The following is a 27094-nucleotide window of genomic DNA, read 5'->3' on the forward strand; positions in this document are numbered from 1 at the left end:
TAAATTAGGCGCAGACGATATATCGCAGTATGCAGGTGGAACAGGATGGAGATTCTTCTAGTGTCCGGGACTTCTTCAAGAGGCCCGAGAATGAGGACACTTTGCATTATTTGAAACGTCAACATCAGGAACAAATGAAGAGAATGGATGAATTGGAGGTAAATCCAATGGTTTCTCCATTGAAACCTACTAAAAACATGTATATGGGGATGAATAGGCCTACGAGCACAACGATAAATGCAAACGTTCCGTCGTCAACAGTGCCGTCATCGTCCTCATCGTCCTCACAGGGACAGTCGGAGTTGCTTCGACAACAATTAAGAGGCGAGGTTCCGTTACCATCGTCGACAATGTCTTCTTCGACAGCTAATGCGTTTCCACATAGAAGGGCAGACCATGCTTATAATTATGCTATATACGATAATGAGACGCGTTTACCTCCACCAACACAACAACAACAACAACAGTTCACGAACAATAAATTAAATAATTCATATGCGGCAAAGGATTTTGGTTCATCGTCAGTGTATATTAAATCGATATTAAAGGAAACAGAATCCTTAAGAGATATTGTTTATCAACAACAACAAGATATGAACACGTTAAATATGTTATTGGGTAACGAGCGTTCTAAGAATATAAATCTTTACGACCGTTTGACCCATTTAGAAAGTAAGATACAAATGATCGAAATGAATACTCAAATACCTATACCGCAACGGTCGATATCCACATCTTCGTCATCGGCTTCTTCATATGTTGGTGGTGATGGGAGAACGTTCGCTTATAATAATGGATATCCACCTAGTAGTAGAGATATTGACGATAATAACAATATTAACGCTAGTAGAATATACAGTAATAATAGTAATAACCCAAGTGAAAGATCGCGCCAGTATAGAAATCAAGAATTTATATCGTCTCCAACAACAAATCATCCCTTTTCAATAGTTGATGATAAGACTACAAATCTATTATTTTCAAAGAAGAGCTCTTAAAAAAATAATTCTATATAATTTTTAATGATAATTAATAAATAAATAAATAAAATATAGAAAATTGTAATATTATACTCTAAATATAGAATAATCGGTTGTTGTTGTTGTTTTGGATCGATCAATCGCTCCTGGGGTAATATTCCTATATACCGATGAACTTCATGTTCCATTTATATTTAAAGTCATCCTCGTTATTGCTAATTATAGATATTGTACCTTTCTTGGTATTCTTTGGAATATCGGAACTGCCCCATTTATAGGAATTTGAATACCCGATAAATCCCATTTTGGAATCATATTCAAATTGTGAAGCTTGTTGAACATCCTTATAATGGCAAGCTAATTCATCATTCTTAGTAACTTGGCAATATCCTAGTCTACTCTTCAAATTATAATTACCAAAAGGAGATTTGATTAATTGATAATTAGCTGGGGATCCCTTAGACATCCAATGCCCATCTTTAATAATAAAACCAACCGATTTATCTGTTTTCTCATCAATTATTCTTAGAACCCCCCGTTGACCTCTTCTGTCACCTCCAGGAATTTGGCCCTTTGGGAAATGACCCTTTGGATAATACTTGATACCTGTATCATGACAACGTGAAAACGGTTTTTTTTTACCAAGATCATTCACGGATAATGGTTGGAAATCTTCATTTAGGATTGACCCCTGTAATAAATGATAGTACCATATTTCATTGATTACGTTGTTTCTATCACAGTTAATAAGTACCTCTTTCCCTCCAAAACTTTCTTTTAATGCATCTTCTATCTCTGTCCTAGTGTACGTCTTGTCAATACTTGGAAGAATATTGTGTTCTTTTAACGCACTATAGGTATCTAATTTCTTGAAAAGATTTACAGTGACATTAAAGTAATCAATGACTCCCCTTTCCTTCCATAATTTTTCTTCCTTTTCTTCGTTTTCATTCCATCTTTCATAACATTGAGAATATAAGTTCTTAATACAACTACCATGTTTATTAAATTCATGAATCCATAACGATTCATCACCTCCAACAACATTACTCTTCCACAGTAGATCCAAGTCATCGTAAAGTTCCTCGGTATTTGGGAAATTTCCAGTATGCAGGATGTAATAAACATCATCAATGAAAAGTTCCCTTCTACAGAACTGTTCATATGAACCATCACAATTATCTGGCCATAAACCATGGATGGTAAACGAATCTAAAGGACCTAACTCTTTCACGATCTCACTCTCATTCATCCCAATCTTACTAGTCTTATAATTCCAAAATTGAGATTGTAGAAATACCCCGCCTGGGTATTCAAAGCAACAGCTATCCTTTATCTCAGTAGTATTTCTGCAAGTGTTTGGAAGATCGATAGGGCAATAACTATTGTCAGGATCACTGGTGAAAACTGAAAAAATATTTTTATAGAGTAATATTTCCTTAGGTATTCTCATTTTTATTGGTAAATCTGTTGTGTTTAATTTTAAATATCAGATCTAGTTGTTGCTATTATTTGTATCTTAAGATCAATTACCATCCCTTAAATTTATATGTTAATCAGCCCTTCAATCATCCACAATTGAAAAAAATAAAATCATTACAGGCGAGAGCGATAACTAAGAGAAAATAGAACAGGGTAGGAGCTAATTCATTGAGAATGTCATCATTTAGATATGTTAAATTGTAGTTACTAAATGCATAATAACAGTTATGGATTAAGAAGGATGATAATATAATTTAGTAATACAACACATCATGAATGGTTATATTCCAAATTAAAAATTAAAATTAAAAGTAGACATTAGAATTAGATAAAAAATTATAGAATATTAGTAATAAAAATTAAAAAGAGATAGATAGATAAATACAAAAAAATACAAAAGAAAAGATGAATCAGTTCTCTTAATCGACAGCAAATAGAAAATAAATGTTAAAAAATTGATTAATCAAAAAGTGCGGGGAATAACCTAGGGTTCATTACTAAAATAGCCTAGATAATTCTTCTGTAAAATGGTTTATCATCCTTGTTGAATACATCAGTTTTGAATGACGCATCTCTTTTGTCAGCTGGAATCCAATTAGCTGATTTCCATGGTAAAACACCTTCTAACCACATGTCATTAACTTCTTCTAATGAAAGACCTTTTGTCTCTGGAACAAAGAAAAATACATAGAACCAGGCAAATATCAAACAACCCATAAAGACATAACCATAGTAGAAGTTAATAGCTCCTGTAATGAATGGAGTAAAGAAGCTCAACAAGAAGTTCCAGAACCAATTGGAAGCTACAGATATAGACATACCTTTAGCCTTAATTCTTAATGGGAAAGTTTCGGCGACAATAACGAATGGGATTGGGGCCCATGTGGTAGCAAAACAGAAGATGAAAAAACAAGTAAAAATAATCATTGTATTTCCTGCACCCTTGGAGGATACATTCTCCATACCGTTAGGATACAATCTGGTGACACCGACAGAAGCATATACAACAAAACAAGCACACATAGCAGCAGCACCCCATAATAGACATTTACGTCTACCATACCTTTCAACAAAGTAGATACCTACAAAAGTCGAGGCAAAATTAACGACACCAATTATGATTGAAGTTTCAAATGAATCTTCTAGACCGATTGATTTGAAGATACTAGTACCGTAGTAGAAAAAGTAATTAGCACCTGTTAATTGTTGTAAACTTTGAATCATAATACCTAGAATTACCCTTGGTAAAATTTTCCCTTTGGTAGAAAATAGTTCGAGCCAAGTAGCTTCGCCAGCAATAGCTTCAACTTGTATACCAGAATTTAATAAGTCGACTTCAGCTTGAACTGCTGGGTCATCAACAGAAACTTTGTTTGAAGTAGCAATAGATCTTTTAGCTTCATCAATTTTACCAACTTTAATTAAATAACGTGGAGACTCAGGAACCATTAACATAGCGACAATCATAAATAATGCCCATGCAAAACCTAAACCTAATGGTACTCTCCATTGAACAGAGTTAGAATAACTCTTCGTACCATAGTTAGTACAATAACCTAAGAAAATACCCAATGTAATCATCAATTGGAAGCATGAAACTAATGTACCTCTTAAATGTTTTGGTGAAACTTCAGAGATCAATAATGGTGAATAGACAGAAATTCCACCAACCCCCATACCACAGAAAACTCGACCAATAAGGTATTGATACCACTTATCAATAGATGAAATAGAAATCAAAATACCAACCACATATACAGTAGTAACAATAACCAAAGCGATTCTTCTACCGTAGGTATCGCCCAGTTTTGAAAATAACAATCCACCAATAGCACATCCGATACAGAAAATTGAAACGATTAAGCCAGTTCTAACTCTAGAAAGATGGAAACTACCATCACTGTTAGCAGACCCAAATCTTCTGATAAAATCTGTCTGTTGAACAAACCCAGATATTGTGCCAGTATCCCAACCAAAGATGAACCCACCAAATGAAACCATTAGACAGATCAATGACACAGTGATGTAAGCTGATGCTGGCTTCTTTGGCATTTCAAACACCTCAGCAGTTGTAGCATCCATTGAAACGATCTTGCCTTCATCGTCGTGAACTTGTTGGTTAATTGGGGTCGATAGAGCAGAATCTGTACTAGATGGTTCGGTCGCCATTTGTAAAACATTGTTTTTGGTAGTGGAGTCCTGAGACTTGGTAGTGGGAACTGTTGCGAGATCAGGTTGAGACATTATTAATGATTGAATCCTTATAGTAATGTTCCAAACTTCAATCAGTATTGTAGTGATTTTTTAGTTTGTTTGTTAAAAAGATATATTATAGAGAAGAAAGATAGAACGAAATATATTTCCCAAAACCCAAATATTCACACTTGCTGATTGCTTAAATACCAAATATTTTTGATTAATTGAAGGTAAATAAACTGAGATCTCACAATACCTTCTTTTTAAGATACATTTAATTTATCGTTCATCATTCCAAGAGAAGGTAATATTTTCCCTTATTTACTGTTTTTGTTGTAACTTAATGTCGTTTTGTGAATTTGTTGTATTGTTTAGTTCTGGTACTTAATAGTGTGGAACTAATTTGTGACGTATTTCGGACTTTTTCAGTGGGGGAAATTTTTTATTGACCTACTTTTTTTTTCTTTTTTTTATCACAGAAAGTGCCGTACACAAGTATATTTATTACGACATAAATATTGATGACATAAACAGATATTGGAAGAATAAAAGGTAGTGAAATTATTATTTGCAATTAAAGTGCAGATTTTGCAGATCAATCTGTTTTTACATGGTGTATGATAAAAATAAGATGGATTAATGGCCATCATATGATATGTAATATATGGACGGTTCTTCCTCAACTTATTATGTTTGTTCAATTTTGGATTGTATACTGAATATGAGAGCCTGAGTATTTGTCACAAGTACTCACAAATTAATGTGGGGTAATATAGATATGCGGGGTTCCTTACTACCTATTTAAGAGTACTGTATACGTGAGAAGAGAAGTGGTAAATTAACGTTCAGGTTATGATTGTAATAGTTTTTTGTGTTGATTTTATTGATTTTCCAAATTAATAGGAAGTAGAGAAGTACATGTTCTACCTCCCTCAGAAAAATTAGAACCAAATCCCTTATTATTTAGTATATTTTATTTCTCCTTTTATTTCCTTTTTTAATATCTTTTAATTATTCAGAAGAGAAAGGAATAATGTACAAGATCCGTGAATCACTAAAGGTCTTGTTACGACGAGGAGCTACTTAATTCTTGTTCTTATTCTTATAATTTCAGTAGATTTGTACTGAATATAACTTATTTTGTGCTATTAAATGTAACTGTATTAGTTATAGTAGAACTATTTCACGCTTTATTACTGGTTATTATTTTCTAGTTTTTATTCCATGCCAAGGTCTTGATAAAAGTAAGTCTTAAGCACCTGCATCTCCTGAATTTCTGTGTCAGAGATGAGACATTCTAAACAAATAAATTGAATTGCAAATAATTATGTCGAATTCGTTGTATTCAAAATATATGTCTTAGTCATTAAGTTATATGTTATCCATGTATACTGTATCACATAGCTCCAAAAAGAAACTAGTTACATCTTGTAGAGAATCTGAGATAGAGTGTTTGCCTCTATTAGTCTCTTCAAGCTTTACTTTATTTAATTCGGACATTTTTTAATACGATAATCGATCGGTCTCTTTATATTATATATAATTTATAGAACGAATAGAATCTGACTCAGAATGTAAGTTCAGAATTCTTTGTCTTTATATATTATTTAATTTTACCGATATTCCATTTCTTCTTGCTACCTAAATGATTGCTACCTAAACGATTGTTAAGTAATGAACTTATTTCCTAAACGATTACGACCTAAACGACTATTATCTAATAAAATGTTTAGTTCTTATTTTGACATTTTAGATATCTTGATTCCACATAATTTCTGTCAATATTAGCTACCTTCACCTTCAGATAGGCTAACATTAGCTTAACCTATCTGAAGGTGAAGGTAGCTAATATAAGTAGAATTTTAGAGTGTGCTGCACTGCCGTATATATTATAACACATGATATATACTGCATAATGTAGTATTCGTTCCCCCTACATTGGGTTTGTTGGAGCTACATAGTCCAACGTTACTATGCACAAAAGATGAGCAGTTTAATAACAGCAACTCTGTTTAACAATTTTAACAAATTTACCAACAACAAAAGATTAGATGTTACCCGGAAGGTGATCATATCTGGGTACTAGTTCCTTTAAACAATTTCTATGTTTTATTAGCGCCGTGGCGCAGTGGAAGCGCGCAGGGCTCATAACCCTGATGTCCTCGGATCGAAACCGAGCGGCGCTAGTATTTTTTTAATTTTTGTTACTTTTTTTTGGTCGTGTGATATATTTACTGTAACGAAAAAATGCTACGTTTTTCTTAGTTTATATATTTCGTATAAGATGTAGCCATTTATTGATAATTTAATAAAAATTATGAATAGGAAGGAGTCTAATAATAGTTAATATTCTTTAATATGATATTAAGTCTAGTGATGAGGGTAATCTTTGTTTATCTTATATTACTCAATTAGTCTTGCATATTCAGATATGAAACACAAATATAATTATGTTTTGTATTAACAAATATTACTCTAATATACTTTCTATATCTTCTATTATTCTGGTCGAACACATCCTGTACACTGTTATTCCCTGAACTTATCTTTGATTCTCTTAATTCTTTAAGGGTTACAGCACGTAATGTCAGTCTTGTTCACGCCCTGGTAACCTTAAACAGAAGAGTACTTACGATATATGAATCGTATATTATGGTATTCTAATGCTAGTTAATGTGTATTTCTTCTCATTTTATGCGTTTCTGTCATCCCTTATTCTCATCTGATATGATAATTGAGCTGAAGCAGACATACTGTGGTTAGACTTATATTCGTTCATATTATATAGTGGCAGGTAGAGAGGTGAATGGTGAAGCTTAAGTTTTAATGTTAGGTAAGCAAAATATAATTGTTATATTTCTCTTATATTTGTAAGTGATTTTTTATATTATATATAATTTATAGAACGAATAGAATCTGACTCAGAATGTAAGTTCAGAATTCTTTGTCTTTATATATTATTTATTTTCTCAAAAAACTGTAATTACTAATTGATGGGAATGTTATTACCTAATTATTACGTAATTCTTCATTCCTATTTGGACATTTTAGATATCTCAATTCCACATAATTTCTGTCAATAATCAATTGAATATTGCCATCTTCGATTGTGACAGATCACGATCTATCAGCGTGCCAGATTATAATTCGGACCGAAATGTTTCAATCAGAATTTTCTCTTTTTTCCACCGGAACTTTCCATCATGTAACGAATTTTTCACTCGAGAAATTCGTCAAGTAATCCTGCAAAATCGATGATGACTCGCTCTTGCAGGATTTACCATTATAGCAATATTATATAAACATATAAAACATTTACTTTAAATTTAATAAGGATATTATAATCTAATACCTTACATATCCTTTTTGGTAGCAACGGGTAAATTCCCATCAGATTGAAAGAAACAGCTAATAATCAAAATATGACAACATCCACCACTAATTTCAGTGCATCTGAAGCTCACAGCAATACAGCAGTTCCTACATTATTGAAGGACAAACATGTTGTTGAAGGTGATGATGACGAAGCTACAGCTAGAGAACAATCTGAGACTCCACGCCCAACTCGAAGCAACAAACAGTTTAAATCAAATGTAAGAAACGTCGATATCATTAAATATTTAATCGGAACGATTGCTGGTAAAGATAAAATTGCGAAGTTTTTAAAGTGCATTCTGGATATTGTCAAGAAAGTATCTTTGATGTTTCCAAGCCAATTCCCTAATGTTAACACAAAAGATTTGGCATATATTGGAAATCAATTATCTTTATTCAGATCCATAATGAGATTTGGTTCAGCACCATATAATGTTGCTTCATTGATAAACAAGATATTACATAATAAAAATTTATTAAAAAATCCCTCAGTTCTCTGTAATCATTTATTTGTGGAGAATGTTATAGATGTATACTCTACAGTTGTTGACCAATTATCTTTATTAAGCAAGTTGAATATTATCAAAAACAGAAGTCTCCGTGAAAGAATTTCTAGAAATGATACTTTAGCTACAGAAGTTGATGCCATATACAGTTTACAAAAGGCTTGTTTAACTTATCAAAAGAATAAATCCCAAAAGAATAAAAAGACTGATATCATGAACAAGATCGATGTGGTACGCTTCGCAATGGAATTGATTTCAAATACCCCTGATTTATTTCTAATCAGATCTCCACGTGTTGAGAAAATGATTTCATTGTTCTCAACCGTTTGTTCAACAGTTTCTGCCGTTTTGAACTTGGTTAGATTATGGATTCTTGCCAAGGAACATCAATTGGTTAAATTGTCCGTCTAGGCTGACGTACATATTTTTACATAGACTCAAATAAATAAAACACAGCACCATAATTAAACATCTATATAAAGAAATGAAGAATAACAATTTGTAAGTTCCCCAGGCTTATACCAAATCAGTTATTGACCCTGGATGGTCCTCTTCAATTTGAAATATTTTGATATATTTTTGTTATTATTGTTGTCGCAGCCATTCCAAAGCTGGCTGAACCACAGATCGATCCGCACCCACACTTTTTTGTTTGTTTGGCTCTGGAACAATTTAGGTGCAACCTTTGTGACTAACAGACAAAGATGCAACAACAGTGTCGAGCTAGCAATAAACATATATGGAATGCTCGATTAAGTTATAATTTCTTTTAATATATATATAACTAACTGTAGTTTATTTTTTTGCCTAATTTATATATTGAACAATTATATACATTTTGAAAGATCGGTTTTTCAAACCCACAGAACCTATTCTCGAGTGAAGTTATAATTACTGAATTGTAGATCATAACAATCGACTCAATGGCCAAAGTAATTATCCCATATAAATACCAAATAGAATTGGATGACAATTTACCATTATGGCACGACCTGGAGACTAACCATTCGGTTCAATTTCTCAAATATCACATGGACACGCCAGAAGAATTCATTAAATATATCAATGACGAACAAATTAACTGTATTTGGATAACAGAGGATTTTTTCACATATTTAGGAGGCCCAACACCCTATTGGAACTATTTCCCTGATTCTATGAAGGCTATTGTAGTCCCATGGGTTGGTTGCGATTTTATCGATGGGAAGAGATTATGGGAAGAAAAGGGAATTGTGCTTTGTAACGTTGGCCCTAATGCAGCTTCAAATGTAAGTGACCTATGCTTATATCTGGTTTTAAGTTGTTTCAGAATGACAAGTTTTTCCGAATATTGTTTCAAATTTATTGATACAGGAGATGTTGATGCTTGTAAAGATCATATTGGCAGTAAGAAAAGTGATGTCATTACACACACTTTAACTAATAGCGAAGGAACGTCGTTTGAGTATAAGTATCCGAAGAAAAAAGAAAGAAGTGATGTTCCAATTAATATTGTTCAAAATTACAATTTTGGAGGGAAACATATTGTTTCACCAACTAATAAGAATGTGTTAATTTTAGGGTTTGGTTCCATTGGACAAATGATTGGTAAAAAATTAAACTCTGCATTTAATATGAAAATTAACTATTATAAAAGAACAGGTCCCGTACCAAAAGAAATTTTGGGTTATGATGCTACATATGTCAATTCTTTAACTGATCCAAAGGCTTGGTGTGATGTGGACGTTATTATATTATCTTTACCAAGCAATCCGCAGTCAGATAATATCATAAACAAAGACACCTTAGCCATGTGTAAGGATGGTGTAAGAGTTGTGAATGTTGGTCGTGGATCATGTATCAATGAAGATGATCTTCTGGATGCCTTGAACTCTGGGAAAGTAAATAGCTGTGGGTTAGATGTATATAAAAATGAGGATACCAAGGTCAATGAAAAATTATTATCCAGATGGGATGTCACAGCATTACCACATATGGGTAGTGCAGAATACGACATTGTGCTATTAGAAACCCAAATTACATTAGAAAATATTGAAGATATATTTATTAAGGGAGGTCATGGTATATACACAGTCAATGTATGAATACAGAGATGAATCATAATGTACTGTTTAGCCATTTTGACGACAAGTATATTGGTATAAATGATGTATATATCATTTACAATTTTCTTATATGTTCATAAGGTAAGTTTATAATAATGTTAATTTTACAATTTTTCTTCATTTTTTGATTTTTCAGACTTTATTTTTATATATGGAAAGTAAATAATTTTCTTTTTTTTTAAAACGTTAATATTTATAACCAAGCAACGAAACATTCAAAATATTTAAACCCATTCTGCCTCAACTTGGGCTTTCTGGAAAGTGTAATCTTTATGATTTATTGTTACAACACCGTCCTTCAAAGAACACTTCCACCTAGCTTTCGTTCTTGTCACTTTATCGTATAAACATAGCATTAAATTTTCATCTGGTCCATCATCTTCACCTTCTGAGATCAGGTAATCGTCATCTGAATCATCAAGTTCAGAACCAACTTCATCAGTATCCAACAGCGCACTTCTCTTGGCTTTCTTGGCTTGTAATCGTACCTGGTCGGCTGCACTGCCATTAGGATCGTCAATTTCCAATTCTATCTCCGTCGATTTATTCGTTTCTTCTGTTTCCTTATCTGGAGACTCTATATTATTTGTGTCATCTTGTTCTTTATTATTATTGCTATTACTAATATCAGTCTGTGGTGTTGGAAGGGTCTTTTCTGTTCCATTACTTTCATTCTCTTCCTTAATTTCAGGTTGGCTATTATTTCCTTCAAACAACGGCATCAGTTCTTGTTCATTCCCATTCTCAGACTTAACTGTTGTAGTAGTAGTAGTAGGAGCGTCTGTAGCATCAGCAGTAGAAATATTATTATTATTATTATCATCTTGAGAAACACCTTCTGCTGATGTTATTCCTTCGTTATTATTACTATTATTATTTGTTAATGTTAATGGTGTTGCTGCTGTAGATGTTTCTGTTGGTGCAGCAACTGATTGATTTACAGTATCGCCATCGTTGTATGCAGAATCCCATGTGAATTGTGTAACTTTTGTTTCAGATAATTTAATTTGCCAATTTCTCTTCAAATCTTGTAATGTCTGTTCATCTATACCTGCATTTTCAAAATCCTCTCTAACTTCATTAATTACAGCTTCTACTATAGCTTCATACGTTCTACTGGCCTCGGTGTTGGACATAATTAGATATATGCTTAGGTACGTTTTCTTCTATAAAATATGATATGGAAAATGTCCTTTAAAATGCAAAAATGAAATGATAATGAAATGATTATATTACTAATTCCCCTTTATACAACAGATGAAATGATATTTCAATATATGTGTGTATGTGTAGATTTCTATCACTCCCTATGACAGATAAAAAAAATAAACAAACAAAAAAAGTAAGGTATATTCTATGCTTCCTCCACAATTGGTAATATCCTCAAATGTCCTTGTTTAACGTTGCTAAAAGACAGATGTTATTACTCTGTATACAATATGCATGTGTATATATCTTTCAAAGAAACAATCTCCCACCTACAAGCAAACTATTAATCTTCCACATGAGGGTTTCCGCCATCTTCTTTACTAATAATTTTCAGTATTCAAATTTTGTTGTCTTTTGCCTCGCGAAGCTTTGAATCATTTTTTTTTACTTTGGAAAATTTTAGGTGCGACGGTCACGTGCCTAGCAGGGTAACTATCATTGGTTATAGTTTCTAGTGACCTGTTTGTCCAATTAGATATGCGGAAATCGTTCGGCGGTTAACGTTGCTGTTCTGTTTTTTAAATACATGTATAAAAGTTGCTGATATATAGGTTAACGATGGCCACTTGGATGCCTGTTTATTGAACTGAAGCCTCAAATATTGGTGGGGGATCAACCCATATAGTTCTTATTCACAACTATCTGCATATATAACAGATCACGGTGATATAGTGTAGCATATGACAAATCGCAATTTCCTAATCAATTATAATCCATCTGTTGGTTCGCTCGTTACTTGATTCAACGACTGAAATAATACTGCGTTCTTGTTGGGTTCATTTAATAATAAGTTTGTAATGCTCCTCCCCCTCCTCCTTTCTCTTTCTATTACCCAAAGCTTCACATTTCGCTATCGAAGCAATTTGCAGTTTTGCCGCCTCTTTCGGACTCCTCCAGCAGGAAATTTGTTGGAACAATTTTTAGCGCCATTAGAAGGAAATAAAGCATCAAAAAGCTAAGATCGTTGGTATTTTTAAAGGGTTGGAATAGAAAGAGAAAGGAAGAGGGACGCTTGTGTAGGACAGCAGTTCATTAAATAACTGAAATATATATACATAATTGTCCTTTGTGTTCAATTATGCTAAAGCAAAGATGGTTTATGCGGTCGCTCTCGACAATCCTTCCTCGAGCACCGTTATCAAAACAAATATTGAAATCTGAACCTACAGCTGAATTACTCGAAAAACTATGTTTCTTTAAGAAGACCCAGAGTGGTATTTTCCACATGTTACCTGCTGGGATGAAGACTACCGATAAATTTATTGGAATTATACAGGATAAATTACAAACAAATAATGATGCTTCATTGGTTTCTTTAAGTTCTTTATCGCCTAAATCGTTATGGCAAACTACTGATCGTTGGGCAAATTCAGAATTGTTTAAATTGAAAGATAGTAAAAAAAATGAATATTGTCTAGTGGCAACTTGTGAAGAAGATATTACTGAGTTGATGAAAAGTTTTATTACTAGTTATAAAGATATGCCTGCATTAGTGTATCAAGTTGGTAAAAAATATAGAGATGAATTGAGACCACGGTCGGGTTTATTAAGAGCAAGAGAGTTTATTATGATGGATGCATATTCTTTTGCTAGTGATGAAAGTGATGCCACAAGGATGTTTGAAGATGTAAACAAGACTTTTCTTGAGATTTTCCAGGAATTAAAAATACCTGTGGTACGAGCATATGCAGATAGTGGTGATATTGGTGGTGATCAAAGTATTGAGTATCATTTGCCATTGATTGGTGGAGAAAGTACTATTTTGAGTTGTAATAATGATAGCTGTAAGCATGTGGCTACAGATGAAAAAGCATTGTCTTACCCTGTTGAAGAAGGTCAATTCACTGGAGACGTCTGTGTCAAATACGGATTAAGTGAGGATCACACTACATTAGTATGCTATTATTACCCCAAAGGTAGGCAAATTAATTGGAATTTAGCTAAATTATCAGTAGATGATGATATAGATTCCTCATTACGTGATTGTTCAAATCAGGAAATTACTGATCTTTTCCAAAAGGAAAATGAAGATATGATGTTTACAAAAGTGTTAAGAGTCATGGATAGTAGAATAAATTCACGTTCAAATTTCCCAGATTTCCCATTGAAAAGTTATTTGAAAAATAATTTTGGTCAAATCGATGGTGTCTCTATAGTGACCGCAACTGATGGTGAAATATGTGGACAATGTAATGAGGGTACACTCGTAAGTACCAAGAGTATCGAAGTAGCACATACGTTTAATTTAGATACTAAATATTCAAAACCATTGTCACTAAAATTCATGGATCGAGAAAATAATTCGACCCGTCTTGTAAAGATGGGTTGTTATGGTATCGGTGTCACTAGAGTCATTGCCTCCATTGCAGAACTGACTAGAGATATACATGGATTAAGATGGCCTGTTGCGATTGCTCCTTGGTCGGTTTCTATTGTCTCGACACCTCAAGGTAAAAACTCCGAGACTGATAAAAATTATGGTAAAATTGTATCACTATTTAAAAACAAGGATCCTAAATTGGCTAGTAACATCATGACCAATCTTAACAGAACAGCAAGTATGGGTACCAATATTTCATTATCTCATTCGATTGGTATTCCTTTGACAATTATTGTAGGGAATAAATCATGGCCTAGAGTAGAAATTGAAGTAAGAGGCAGAAGATGGAGCGGAACCGACATATGTAAATGGGAAGAAGAGTACCCGCATTTAAAGGAAGAATACCAATGGGAGGTGAATAATGCATCGCCTATCGACCCATACCACGAGAAGCATATTGTTTTACACAAACATGTAGTTGATGTTGTCAAGTTACTATTGCAAGACCTCTAAGTTACCTCATCCACATAGATCATAATGTATACCCTTACATACATACATCTATATATATATATTCGTACTCTGTAAATAGATACATAGACTCTAGTCAAAGCAAGAAACGAGTTTTCAATGTCAAAATGACAGACTTTTCTCCCCTTCTCAGTAAATAAATGAACTGCATATTTGACGCGTCGGTTGTTATAGATCACGATACACAACGTTATTGTCTTCCCTTTTGGTTTCGCATGCATTTTTTTTAACTCTTGCTGCCTCTCGCGGTATGTGGGAAATGGAATTAAACATTTTTTGGACAATAGAGAAAGACAAGGTTGGGTTTTTATCAGTTGATCAAGGAACTTGCAATGGTCTACATTGAAGGGACGTATGTTAGCAGATTAAGGACAGATAATTATAAGGAATTGTGTCACACATCAGTCCAATAAGAAGCCGTAACGTTTAATTATCCCAATTGTAATAAAAATCCATTAGCATTTTTGGATTCAAAATAAAAACAGAAAATACGAGTTTTCGATTAATTTTACGCATCTCATATTCTTACTTATACGGTTTTTCGACAGGATACAGGACAATTTTCAAATATAGAGTAAATCAAGTTTATGAAGACTTGATATCATTATTAAAAACTAACAAGAAAAAGTGTATCGCATTCATTCAGTCTGTTAAAATATAAATCAAAATACTAAAGTTCAAAAACCTAATTTGCACGATCACCCTTTTTTTAAAAATAAAAATATTACAACACCTTTTTACTTTCGATACATATACTTGATCATTTCAATTGTATCAGATGACAACGAAGGCAGGAACTAGTGCCACGTTAGATTTATTAGCACAATATAATAATCATATACAGGAGAGAGATAAGGTCAATGATGATATTGAAGGAAAATCGGAACTGGATGATAATAGGCCCACTTATGACGATTTATTTAAAGAAAATGTTAAATTGAAACTAGACTTGAAAGAGCGACAAAAGGAGATCATATCCTTAAAGAAAGTTATCAATTTAATGCAACATGATAAAAATACATCTGTGGAAGATTTGATATCACAGGTAACGTCAGATGAAATGACATCTAATGAAAAGAAAAAAGAGATTGTATTGCCTCCAAGATCTATCGAGAGAAGTGGATTGCAAAAAGATAATGGGTCACATTTTTCTTCCCCTGAAGTTAATGAGAGGTCAGAATTGACAGCTTCCAGGAGTAGTCCATCGAATCCTTTCTCAGAAAAATATGCGAAATTAGAGCCTGATCAAAACGATAATGGTAATGATGATGAGATTGAAGGTAGCATGACAAATATTATTGAAACAGCTCAAGTAGCTAAAATACATGATGGATCAAGTACTACAACTACAAATAACTCCGTACAGAGCTCCTCAAATGTGCCGACACATCATTTGCTTCCATCTCAAACGCCTTCATTGACTAGTCCTGCTACGTCTGTAACGTATACGACATCTAGAATTACGATCAAATCACCTAATCGTAGAGCAAAATCGCCTGTTCAGGAGAGACTTAACTCACCCCAATCAGTTAATAGGGTAACATCTGTTATTAATAATCATTTACATTCACCATTAAAATCTGATCATAATGATAGAGATGTTAACATGGCTGAGCAATCTTCTCAATATTCACAAATCGATTCCAATCTAGACGAAGATCTTTATCATAATAACAAGAGCCCCTTAAGATCAGCAAGGAAAGAGTTGGATATTTCGCCTAATGCTAAAGCTAAATTAAATACCTTTTCGCAGTTATTAGCAGATTCTTTCGGAGAAGAAGACAAACTATCATCACCATATACAGCTGAGAATCAAACATTGAGAAATAATACAGATACTTCACGTCCATTGCCCCCTGTTCCACCTAAGTTTTTTTCACCTAGTAATCCAAGTATCCCTGTAACACCCGTAGACGTTGCTTTAGGGTCTCCGGTCATTTTAAATCGTACAAAGGATAAGTATTCAGCTGTAGGTTCATCACTAAATAATCAAACTGTTACTGATCAATCTCAGATGGCTTCTGCATGGAGCATGAATAAGATAAGTGGCAATGACAGCGTATCCAGTAATGAACCACTAAGGGTTCCTTCCACGGCAGAGTCAATTGATTCTGGAAGGAAACCTCCATTAAAAGAAATATCGTCAAATACCTCCCATAATCAAAATTTGTTAAAAGTTGAAAGCGGTAAAAGTAGAGTCCGTGCGAACAGTATAGGTACTGTAACCTCCAGTAACACCAGTACTCTTGCTTCTGATATACCATTATTTGTACAACCAAATGATTTGCACACAATACAGATGGATATAATAAGTACATTATATTTTGATCCTCAATCAAATTCTGGGGATAACTCAATTTTATTTGGTGTCATCGATAAGTCATCTGGGAAAGAAATGTTCAAGTTTTCTAAGTCCATTCAAAAAGTAAGAGAATTAGATGTATATTTAAAATCTCATGTTTCGTCATTATCCTTACCCACTTTACCTGAGAGGACATTATTTCAAACAACAGTTCCAACAAGAGTAGATTACAGGAGAGAACATCTAAAGAATTATTTTAATAGTATAGCTGCAATTCCAGAATTGCCAGGTAATGTGTCATTAAAAATATCACAATTCTTAAGTACAGATACAGTTATGTCACCATTTTTATTAGAAGATACACAAAAGGAAGGTTCTCTTTTGATGAGACGTCCAAAGAAAGCACTTGGTGGGAATATATCCTGGCGTGTAAGATATGGTATATTAAATGGAGATTTTTTACAATTGTTCGAAGGTGGTGATATGATGGAAACAATTAGACTAAAACAAGCCTCTCTTGAATTACTTCCAAATATGCCAGATGATAAATATGGGACTAAGAATGGGTTCCTGATAGTAGAGCAAAAGAAAGTCGGATTATCCTCTTCATCTAAATATTTTATTTGTGCAGAATCTCCAAAGGAACGACAATCATGGCTTGCAGCTCTTAGCGAGTTTATTGATACTGCTAAATTGTCAACATCATCACCCACTGGCGAGAGTACTGGAATATTCAGTAGTAGTACTAGTAACTCCTTAAATGAAAGTACAGACCAGGTGTATGTTACCAATCTAGCACAGTCAGATAATGCTGCATCTTCCCAGAGCTCACAACCTAATAGTGCAGATAGTTTCCAGGCTACCTCTTACGATCAGTTTTCCAATTCAGGACCTGATGATGATAAAGATATTAAGAGAAATAAAATGAGAAGTTTATTCCCATTTAAAAAATTCAGCAATATGACCAATAATACATTGCATGCAAACAGTCATAACATAGGCCATCAAAACATGAATAATAGTCGACCAGTTTCTGCTAACGACGAAAGTGACAAATCGATGAATATGGATAATGAGTACAGTATGAGGTCAGATTCAAGTATGATAAAGACTTCACCAAACTATGGAGCTAAAGAACCTTCTCAAGGAGTCGTCTTTGGTGCTTCCATTGAAACATCTCTAAAATTAAGTTCTCATTCATATCAAGGAGTATACGAAATTCCAAGTGTTGTTTACAGATGTCTGGAATATTTATATAAGAATCGTGGTATCCAGGAGGAAGGTATTTTCAGATTGAGTGGTTCAAGTACAATGATCAAGACATTGCAAGAAGAATTTGATAGAGATTATGATATTGATCTTTGTAACTATAAACAATCCGGTGATAATCCAAGTAATGTGATTAGTGTGAACACAATAAGTGGTCTATTGAAATTATATTTAAGAAACTTGCCCCATTTGATTGTTGGTGATGAGCAGTTCTTATTATTTAAGAAAGCAGTCGATGATCACCATGATGATCCTTATACCATTGCAATTGAGTTTAGAAAAATTATACGCGACAAGCAAGTTCCACATGCCAATATTTCATTGATGTATGCGCTATTTGAATTATTGACCAGAATTAATGAGAATCATAAAATCAATAAGATGAATTTAAGGAATTTATGTATCGTATTTTCGCAAACTTTGAACATCCCAATTACAATGTTACAACCTTTCATTGTAGATTTCAATTGTGTTTTCAAGGATGGAGAACCAATCCGTAATGAAAACAGGGAGGAACTAGATATTCATATTCCTGGTGTATAGTTACGTTCCGATATATCGATTAAACAGTGGAAAACTATGTCCTGTATTAAACGGGAAAACCTCCTTGTTAATTCTGGAGAGCATAAAAATTATCCATTTTAGAGACACATTAAAGAAGTAAAAACTTACTCACTTTAGATATATATATATATATATTCACTCTTATATATGTATATTTGTAATAATTATAATAATGACTTTTATATTTACATTTATTGTCTCTCAAAGTGGGAATACTGAAATATTTCCCATGTTAAAGGGTTGAGACAGAACAGATCTATGATAATGCCGACGTTTTTATTTTTATCAATCTTGAGGTACTCCTCAAGATTGATATAATGCTATAGTTATAATTATGCTAGTCATAAATTGGTAAGAACCAAAAATAAAAAAAAGAAAATGAAAATGAAACTAATGAGAGATTACATTCCTTACCATTTCCTCCCACTTCTAGTGGAGTGTTTCATTGTGGATACATGAGACATCATAGAGATGTCGCTATCGTCGTAATTCTGTGTTTGGTGGCCTTGTTGACTGGATGAAAGGACACGACTATTATGTCTTAGATTGTTTGTAGTCTTATCTGAGGGGATCTTATACATGCCGTTACTACTTTGAAGACGACGAGATGAGGAACTTTTTGATTTGTCTCTATTGTCTTCTTCTTCTCCTTCATCTTGTTGAATCAATTCCAAGGTCTCTAAATGTCTTGAGATGTCATCGATAGTAATATCTTCAACAGTACGATTGAATGTCTTGTTCAATTCCTCATCATACTCATAATCGTCGTCTTCCTTTTCATCTTCATCAGATAGATTCATTTGCATGAAAGGAACGTTTTCTTGCTTCACAGACAAAGGCATGTTATGTCTAGTGGCATCATGTTTATGATGATCGCGTTCTTTAGCGTAAGCTCTAGTGACCCTTTGAGAGATAGTAGCACCTACCATACTTTCATTAAACTTTCCATCATTTGTCAAAGCTGCACGTTGCTCCTGTTTATGTTTCAATAATTTTTCTTTGGATTTGAAAATGACATCATCGAATTCAGGGACCATTGATCTCCCTAATCTAATGACTTCTTCTGCCCAAATACGAATGACGTCATTTGATTTTTTTGTCTTGTAAGGTTTCCAATTAGGTTTACAACCTCTCGAGATTTCCTTCACTACCTGTTGAGACCCCCATTCATTGATCCAATCTTGGTTTTGTAACCCGATCAGATGTGCAAAGACTCCTGAACAAATGGCTTGATCAGAGTAACCACCTTCCATAACGGATAGGACTTTCCCTTTACAATGCATTTGAGACAACTTTAAGGCATCCTTAGTGAATGTTGTATAAAACTCAGTTGGAACGTTAACTTTATGTCTTTGCATACTAGTTTGTTCGAATTCAGAGGCATCAAACCCTGCACTAATAATGACTAAACCTTTAAACGGTTTCTTTGGTGTGGGAGGAGTTGGTGAATTATTAGAAGAAGCGCCATTTTCATTATCGTTATTCGTATGATTTGAATCATCATCATCATCATTATCTTGATGTTCCATTTCATATTTTGCCGTCTTGAAGAACTCATCTGCTTTAGCAAACAATGTTCTATATTTAGATCTATACAATTTTTGAAATTCTTCATCTGTTGACCAATTTGATAAATGAATGTTCCAAATATTTAAATCATGAGAATTCATAATACAAGTGGAAGCATTTTTAATATGATCACTTGTTGCATAATCTGTTTCAGTTGGGAATGAATTAATATCATGCATTGAAAAATATCCAACTTTTGGGAATCTAGCCGAACGTTTATTAAAATCGTTATATTTATTATTAGTTTCCTCATCAATTGCATCCTCTCCATCTGGTTTAAATCCTGCTCTTTTCCAACAAATATCTTGAGTGCCATCACCATGATGTAAATCAAAATCAAGTACTGCAACATGAGTCACATCGTAATGATCAAAAGCGTATTCGATAGCTACATGGACATTATTCAATAGACAAAACCCAGAAGGCATTGAGACATGGCAATGATGACCAGGTGGTCGTATTACTACGAAAGCTCTATTACTAATATGATCAGGAGACGGACCTTTAAAAATAGAATCTACACCAGTCTCTATAGCACCTAACGAACCTTTTAAAGCTAACAGAGTTTGTGAGCTTAAATAAATATCACCTGCATTCCAATTATTTGGTACTTCAATTTTCCCATTAGCCAATTTATCATCAGCTTCTGTACATAATTTAGTTAAAGTATGAGGCCAAGTTGAGCCATGAACTTTTAAAACGTGAGGACTTGATAAAGATCCTAATCTATTATGAGAAGATTTCAAATTAAATAGAGCTGGATACATTGTGATAGCGGCAGCAATACCCATAGATGCAGCTAATAATCTTTCAGGTCTTTCGACTATAGTCTTACGATAAGCCTTTGAGACCCATTCACGTGGAAATACATGATATAGAGAATATGGCGATAAAATGACAATTGCTTTAGCAGATTCTGGGATTTGTGAAGCAGCTCTAGCTGCCGAGATTACATTTGGATTATTTTCCACAAATCTTTGGAATTGTAAATAAAATTTTTCCAATGGATCAGCTTGCATATGTAAAGTTATTTTTGTAATTTAATTAATGTGTATATGTATATGTCTTAATAGAGTCTTCTTTTGTAGGAAATATAATATAAATTGTATAAACTTTAAAACCAAAAAAAGGTAGTATAATAAACTAATATTTCAGTAATGAACTGTATGTATGTATATATATATATCTATAAAAATGTTTAAAAATAAACAATAAACAATAATGATGATACCACTTATTCTACTTGCAAATCTTAGTTCCCCCTACTTTCGTGCCACGCTGTAGCAACGACAACAAACCAGGAGACAGTGTGTGTGAAAAATTGTAAACAAAGGGAAAACAGAGAAAACAGAGAGAAAATAAAATAAAATAATTTTGTAGTTATATAATTTACGGTAGAAACCTTGAATGACGCGAGATAGTTGAAATTTGTTAATGGTTTATCATTGGGTACGACGAGCAACCAAATGATATATTTAGCCGCTTATCTCATCAATAAAAGAATAAATGTATTATTGATTTCAATAAGTGAATAAATATATAAAAGTGAGTCTCAGTAAGTATTGGAAATAGTAACAGAAGCAAATTATAATAAGTTGTGGAAAAGAATTAAGAGAAAATAAAATATTTAAAATGTTTCTCCCTTTTTATATAAAGCGACCCATGTTTATAAGTGTGAAGTAATTATACATATATATATATATATGTATGTATATATATGTATACAGTTTGGGTGTTAAAGATATTCGGGTGGAGGGAAATAGCCGCTGAACAAGAAAAAGAGAACAATACTTAGATAAATGTGTGTGTGTATCTGTATATATATATATATATATATCATTCATAACGAGTAGAGGACATTTAATAACAATAAACATAATTGTATGTGTACACACTAATACTAATACTTATTGAATATCACCAACATAAGTAATTGTTTGATTAGTTGCTATACTATTGCCAAGCTGCTATGCGATTGTTTTACTTTGCTACACTTCATTGTTATTATATACTTATCGTTATAGTTATATAGTTACACAACTAATCTCTTTTAATGCTAAACACATAATACTTATACTGATTACCACCAATGATGATGTTTCCTCCTCTTATTCTTGCTTTGCTCTCCCTTCTGCTCTCTTCACTCACTATTCGCTGTTATCGGAACGTTTCCCTTGTAATTTACGCATTGTCTCTCTCTCTCGCTTAATAAAATTATAAATGACAATATTTTGTTAGCAGTGCTGCTAGTGGTGGAGGTGGTGGTGGTGATTGTTCGTTTAAACGAGTCGGCGGAAGGTTTGTGGATGCGTTTTTCACTGCACTACACAAGAGATAGTCCGCGTGGTGATAGTGATTAGAAATATAGAGAGGCAGACAGACAGACAGACAGAGAAACGTACGAATGAACTTGTTTCTTTCTCGAGAGAGGGAATCGTCTTTTATCGTTCGAGAAATTAAACAGATTTTGCAATACAGAGATGAAGATGATGCAATTCATTTATATATATATATATATATAGAAAGTCGGGAGGCGATAGGAAGTTTGAATATTAATATAGTTTATCCACAGTCTACAAAGAAACAATCAAACAACAACATAACAAACCCCTTACAAGAAATGTCCGATTATCATAAATTAGTGGAAAACTTAACAGAAGAGCAAATCCTAGCAAAATTCCCAGACGTTATTCCATTAGACACTCGTCCAAACTCAAGAGCCTCAGGTAACTCTGATCTGAGTGCTCGCGATCAAAAAGCCTTCACGGGACATAATGAAACACAAATTCAATTGATGAATGAAAACTGTATCGTATTGGATTGGAATGATAATATCGTAGGTGCCGCAACAAAGAAGACTTGCCATCTAATGGATAATATCGAACGGGGCCTGCTGCATCGTGCGTTCTCTTGTTTTATATTTAATGATAAAAATGAATTATTATTACAACAACGTGCAAAGGAAAAAATTACTTTCCCACTATTATGGACTAACACTTGTTGCTCTCATCCTTTATCTATCGATGACGAAATCGGTGTTAAACATCCAGGTGATTTGTCTGCAAATGTTAAAGGTGTTAAAAACGCTTGTGTTAGAAAATTGGAACACGAATTAGGGATCCCACAAGTGGAAACTTTAACGAAAGGTTCTTTCCATTTCTTAAATAGAATACATTATATGGCGCCTTGTAACGACCCGGAAAAGGTTTGGGGTGAACATGAAATCGACTATATCTTGTTTTTCAAAGTCACTAAGGGTATGGAATTGACTGTTAAACCAAACGTTAATGAAGTAGAAGATTTTAAATGGGTCGATTGTAACACTTTCAAAGATTTATTAAATGATACAGAAAATTACAGTTTTACTCCATGGTTTAAAATTATTTGCGAAAATTATTTATTCAATTGGTGGAATCAATTGGAGGATCTTTCAAATGTAGAAAATGATAAAAATATTTACAGAATGTTGTAATTTAGCAAAACAAAATGTTGTGGTTGTTTCTATTTAGCTTATAATATATATTTATTTATTTATATTCGAATAACTTATTTTCAATATCAAATGTTATTTACATGATTATATTATGTTGTATGTTTGTTTGTTTATTTTTATTATTTATTTTCAGTTGATGCTCATGTTTCTCAGACGTTCTACTAAATCACTAGCTTTTTCACTAGCATCCTGTTGTGGTTGTCTCTGTCCTTGTAAATGTTGCTGTTGTTGTTGCTGTTGTTGTTGTTGACGTTGTCGTTGTTGCATCAAACGACTACCTCTGTAGCCATGCTCCGAACGATTCATAATAATATTACCATTTGCTTTGATTTGAACATGTCCTCTACTGTTTAACGATATATGTTCAATACGGAAGGGATACACAGACTCTCTAATGAAATCACCTTTATTGTAGCTGTTTCTCTTATTCTCATACCCAGACACATTGGCAACAAACCCACCAATGGCAGCGGTATTCATCTCTTGTTTACCATGGTTGGTCAGCCTACCAGGTACAATACTCTTCTGCACAGCTCCATTAGGAGAGTTTCTTAATCTACCTTTCAAAGAATAACTTAACCCACCAGTGGCAACAAACCTATGTGCATTCTTGATCTTCGCATTCTCATTATCCATATTGAACCGTTCGTTCAAATATTCACGAGCTACGCTCTTTAATTCATCCGCATTGAACTTCTTATGCGAAAGTGCTTCGGCATCACTCTGGACTGCCCATTTCTTAAATTGAGAACGGTTCTCTTTGATGGTATGTAGTTTCTTCCTCAGTGCTTTGCTCTTGGTGTTTTCGTTCACTCCTAGTTGGTTGCAAAGTTCTCTTAATTGATCATCGCCAGCAATGGCACTACTGGCATTACTACCACTACCATAGGCATGGTTTCCACTGGTGGTCATGGAGTCCTCTTTAATTACATCTGGAAATGCAAATAGTGGGTTACTACGACCTTGTTGGAACTCGGGAGCTACACCCATCTCTTGGAATCTAAGACGAGTCCATTGCGTACCACCAATAGGTTCGAATTCAGCCATACGCTCCAACGTATCCAATTCATCAAGAACAATATATTTGGACTTGATTTTGTTTGGGATGTTACTCTTTAGACCCCATTCTTGTCTCGAGAGCATCGCAGGTTTCGTCTCAATGATTTGATGCGTCGGGAAATGCTTCACTCTGAATTGTTCAGAGTTCAACTTGATTCGCGACTTCGTGAGTTGTGCCACTCGTGAATTCTTAAGTAGATTAGACACACTCGACATTTTGATTATTAGGTATCCTTGTTCGATGCTGTGTTTTAATTCAATATTATTGTTTTTCTTATCTATGTACGTGTGTATAAATTTAGCTATATATATTAACTTTATACTCAATCCCTTTTCCCTTTCTTTAATTTTATTATTTTTCGGTGTTTGACGATTATAATATTTTTATTTTTGTTGCTTTGTTTGGTCACTTTCTGTTTTCCACTATGTCAGAAGAACAGAAAAGCCCTGCTTTTAGGGTTTGGAAAATGAAAATGAAACAATAGATGGCATTTCAATTCAATCGATTACACTCGATGGTGCAGATGCAGATTGGAGATGGGCAGATGAGTATGCTAATAGCCATTTCACATTTGTCAGTAAGCATTTCATCCCCGTAGTCCATTGTATAGTAGGTTCGGAGCCATACAATTTGATGGATATTCCATTGACGTTACCTTGTAACATATCATATGGTAATTCTTTGCCATTATTACTATTATTATTATTATTATTATTATTATTATTATTATTATTATTGATTGTGGAACTTCTACTGAAGGACGCCGTTGCGGTATAGTTATCAGATATAGTGTCAGTAGGTATACCGTTGTGACCATCTGATGGTAATGATGTTTGGTTTACAACCATTGATGTCACTTGTTGTATTATATCTATTAAACAGACCAACGCTTTATCCAGGTTTGTTTCCTTTCGGAAGAGCTTACTAAACTTGAAATTATCGTTATTGTATGTTTCATATTCTATCCATTCATTGGTATCGTTGTTATGTTTTGATATCTTTGATAGGGACCCCAAAGGTTTCAATTTATAACCTTTAACTTTGATTTTTAATCGGGTAGTGATCGTTGCTAATAACAATACAATTTGTCCCAGGGCTGCATTTATTTCTTTCCAAGAGACAGGACAGTCAGAGTAACTACCAAGTCGTAAATCATTTATTGTTCCAAAGGGACCCTGGTGTGATATCTTGAATGTTTCATTGTATATGTTTGTTCTTCGCAATTGATCTAAATTGTTCAATGCATAATTATATTGATTCTCCAATAATTGCATTTCTTTCAGAAACTCAATATTGTTTAAATCTGCTATATTCTCCTCTTGGATAAAATCGTCATGTATTTGTTTTTGCTTGTTTAGTTTCTGTTGTAATTCTAATAACTCTATATCTAATTCATCATTTTCATCTTCTAATTGTATTAATTCGTTTAATAGACGATCTCTTTCTTGTTGTGAACTTATTTCATCGAAATTATCATTGCTTATAGAATCTTCACCTTCAGAAGTATTTGGAGTATGGTGGCTCTCTAACTTATTAAGAAAATCTCTGTATAATTCTTTCTGTTTCAATGCATTGTTATAATCGTTTTTCAACTTTGAAATTAGTATATTACAACAATCCTGACATACAGGATAGTCTATATAACTTCTTGCCGACAGAATATTGAATACGTTGGTTAAGGTAGTTATCTGATTCGATAAAGTCTTTTCTGTGGTATACTCATTACTTCCCTTCAAATCAGTCTCGTCACTATCATTATTTTCGTTATCGATTCTATTGGATCTGGTCTCCTCGATGGTATGTGTGACGGATTCGTTCTTGTTCTTTACTGATTGAGCTTGCGGGTCAACGATGGTTGTATTGGATTTTTTCAATTGTTCATTGATGGTATCAATAGGTTGTATCTTTCTCACTTGATCTAATTTATCCTGAGATGTATAGTAATTGGTTTGGTCCTCTATTATGGAATTATCCAACTTGGAATTATTCATCAATAGATTCCTTTGAGATAAACTCAAATCTAATAACGAAGATTCTATTTGCAAAGGAAGATGACAGTTTTGACATTTCAGTTGTGTCCTGGACTTCATTATATATTTATTGTACGGTCACTGTTGAGTCGAGGATATTACT

General features: G+C 33.5%; 12 protein-coding genes and 1 non-coding gene across 13 annotated transcripts; 7 read left to right on the forward strand and 6 right to left on the reverse strand.

Annotated features, from left to right (window-relative positions):
- Positions 1-29: 29 nt before the first annotated feature.
- On the forward strand, positions 30-998 carry KABA2_02S03388 (uncharacterized protein; the record flags this gene model as incomplete). The annotated part of the gene is made up of 1 exon (XM_041548850.1): positions 30-998. The coding sequence occupies one exon, from the start codon at positions 30-32 to the stop codon at positions 996-998; it is 969 nt and encodes a 322-aa protein (XP_041404784.1).
- A 142-nt stretch (positions 999-1140) lies between these two features.
- On the reverse strand, positions 1141-2433 carry RNY1 (ribonuclease T2; the record flags this gene model as incomplete). Its single annotated transcript, XM_041548851.1, has 1 exon — positions 1141-2433. The coding sequence occupies one exon, from the start codon at positions 2431-2433 to the stop codon at positions 1141-1143; it is 1293 nt and encodes a 430-aa protein (XP_041404785.1).
- A 536-nt stretch (positions 2434-2969) lies between these two features.
- KABA2_02S03432 (sugar porter family MFS transporter) lies at positions 2970-4706 on the reverse strand (the record flags this gene model as incomplete). The annotated part of the gene is made up of 1 exon (XM_041548852.1): positions 2970-4706. The coding sequence occupies one exon, from the start codon at positions 4704-4706 to the stop codon at positions 2970-2972; it is 1737 nt and encodes a 578-aa protein (XP_041404786.1).
- A 2066-nt stretch (positions 4707-6772) lies between these two features.
- On the forward strand, positions 6773-6844 carry KABA2_02S03454. The gene has a single exon. It is a non-coding gene; the product is annotated as a tRNA-Met (tRNA).
- A 1236-nt stretch (positions 6845-8080) lies between these two features.
- On the forward strand, positions 8081-8950 carry PEX25 (Pex25p; the record flags this gene model as incomplete). Its single annotated transcript, XM_041548853.1, has 1 exon — positions 8081-8950. The coding sequence occupies one exon, from the start codon at positions 8081-8083 to the stop codon at positions 8948-8950; it is 870 nt and encodes a 289-aa protein (XP_041404787.1).
- Positions 8951-9462: 512 nt separating this feature from the next.
- On the forward strand, positions 9463-10623 carry KABA2_02S03498 (glyoxylate reductase; the record flags this gene model as incomplete). Its single annotated transcript, XM_041548854.1, has 1 exon — positions 9463-10623. One exon carries the CDS (start codon positions 9463-9465, stop codon positions 10621-10623), a length of 1161 nt encoding a protein of 386 aa, XP_041404788.1.
- Positions 10624-10868: 245 nt separating this feature from the next.
- Positions 10869-11780, reverse strand: TOA1 (transcription initiation factor IIA large subunit; the record flags this gene model as incomplete). The annotated part of the gene is made up of 1 exon (XM_041548855.1): positions 10869-11780. One exon carries the CDS (start codon positions 11778-11780, stop codon positions 10869-10871), a length of 912 nt encoding a protein of 303 aa, XP_041404789.1.
- Positions 11781-12931: 1151 nt separating this feature from the next.
- AIM10 (putative proline--tRNA ligase AIM10) lies at positions 12932-14686 on the forward strand (the record flags this gene model as incomplete). The annotated part of the gene is made up of 1 exon (XM_041548856.1): positions 12932-14686. The coding sequence occupies one exon, from the start codon at positions 12932-12934 to the stop codon at positions 14684-14686; it is 1755 nt and encodes a 584-aa protein (XP_041404790.1).
- A 796-nt stretch (positions 14687-15482) lies between these two features.
- Positions 15483-18818, forward strand: BEM3 (GTPase-activating protein BEM3; the record flags this gene model as incomplete). The annotated part of the gene is made up of 1 exon (XM_041548857.1): positions 15483-18818. One exon carries the CDS (start codon positions 15483-15485, stop codon positions 18816-18818), a length of 3336 nt encoding a protein of 1111 aa, XP_041404791.1.
- A 431-nt stretch (positions 18819-19249) lies between these two features.
- HOS3 (histone deacetylase) lies at positions 19250-21427 on the reverse strand (the record flags this gene model as incomplete). The annotated part of the gene is made up of 1 exon (XM_041548858.1): positions 19250-21427. The coding sequence occupies one exon, from the start codon at positions 21425-21427 to the stop codon at positions 19250-19252; it is 2178 nt and encodes a 725-aa protein (XP_041404792.1).
- Positions 21428-22812: 1385 nt separating this feature from the next.
- Positions 22813-23880, forward strand: IDI1 (isopentenyl-diphosphate delta-isomerase IDI1; the record flags this gene model as incomplete). Its single annotated transcript, XM_041548859.1, has 1 exon — positions 22813-23880. The coding sequence occupies one exon, from the start codon at positions 22813-22815 to the stop codon at positions 23878-23880; it is 1068 nt and encodes a 355-aa protein (XP_041404793.1).
- A 150-nt stretch (positions 23881-24030) lies between these two features.
- MRP51 (mitochondrial 37S ribosomal protein bS1m) lies at positions 24031-25176 on the reverse strand (the record flags this gene model as incomplete). The annotated part of the gene is made up of 1 exon (XM_041548860.1): positions 24031-25176. The coding sequence occupies one exon, from the start codon at positions 25174-25176 to the stop codon at positions 24031-24033; it is 1146 nt and encodes a 381-aa protein (XP_041404794.1).
- Positions 25177-25458: 282 nt separating this feature from the next.
- Positions 25459-27051, reverse strand: VPS30 (beclin 1; the record flags this gene model as incomplete). The annotated part of the gene is made up of 1 exon (XM_041548861.1): positions 25459-27051. One exon carries the CDS (start codon positions 27049-27051, stop codon positions 25459-25461), a length of 1593 nt encoding a protein of 530 aa, XP_041404795.1.
- Positions 27052-27094: the final 43 nt, after the last annotated feature.

This window comes from Maudiozyma barnettii, assembly GCF_903064755.1.
Source record: "Maudiozyma barnettii strain CLIB 1767 genome assembly, contig: KABA2_02, whole genome shotgun sequence".
Taxonomy (NCBI): domain Eukaryota; kingdom Fungi; phylum Ascomycota; class Saccharomycetes; order Saccharomycetales; family Saccharomycetaceae; genus Maudiozyma; species Maudiozyma barnettii.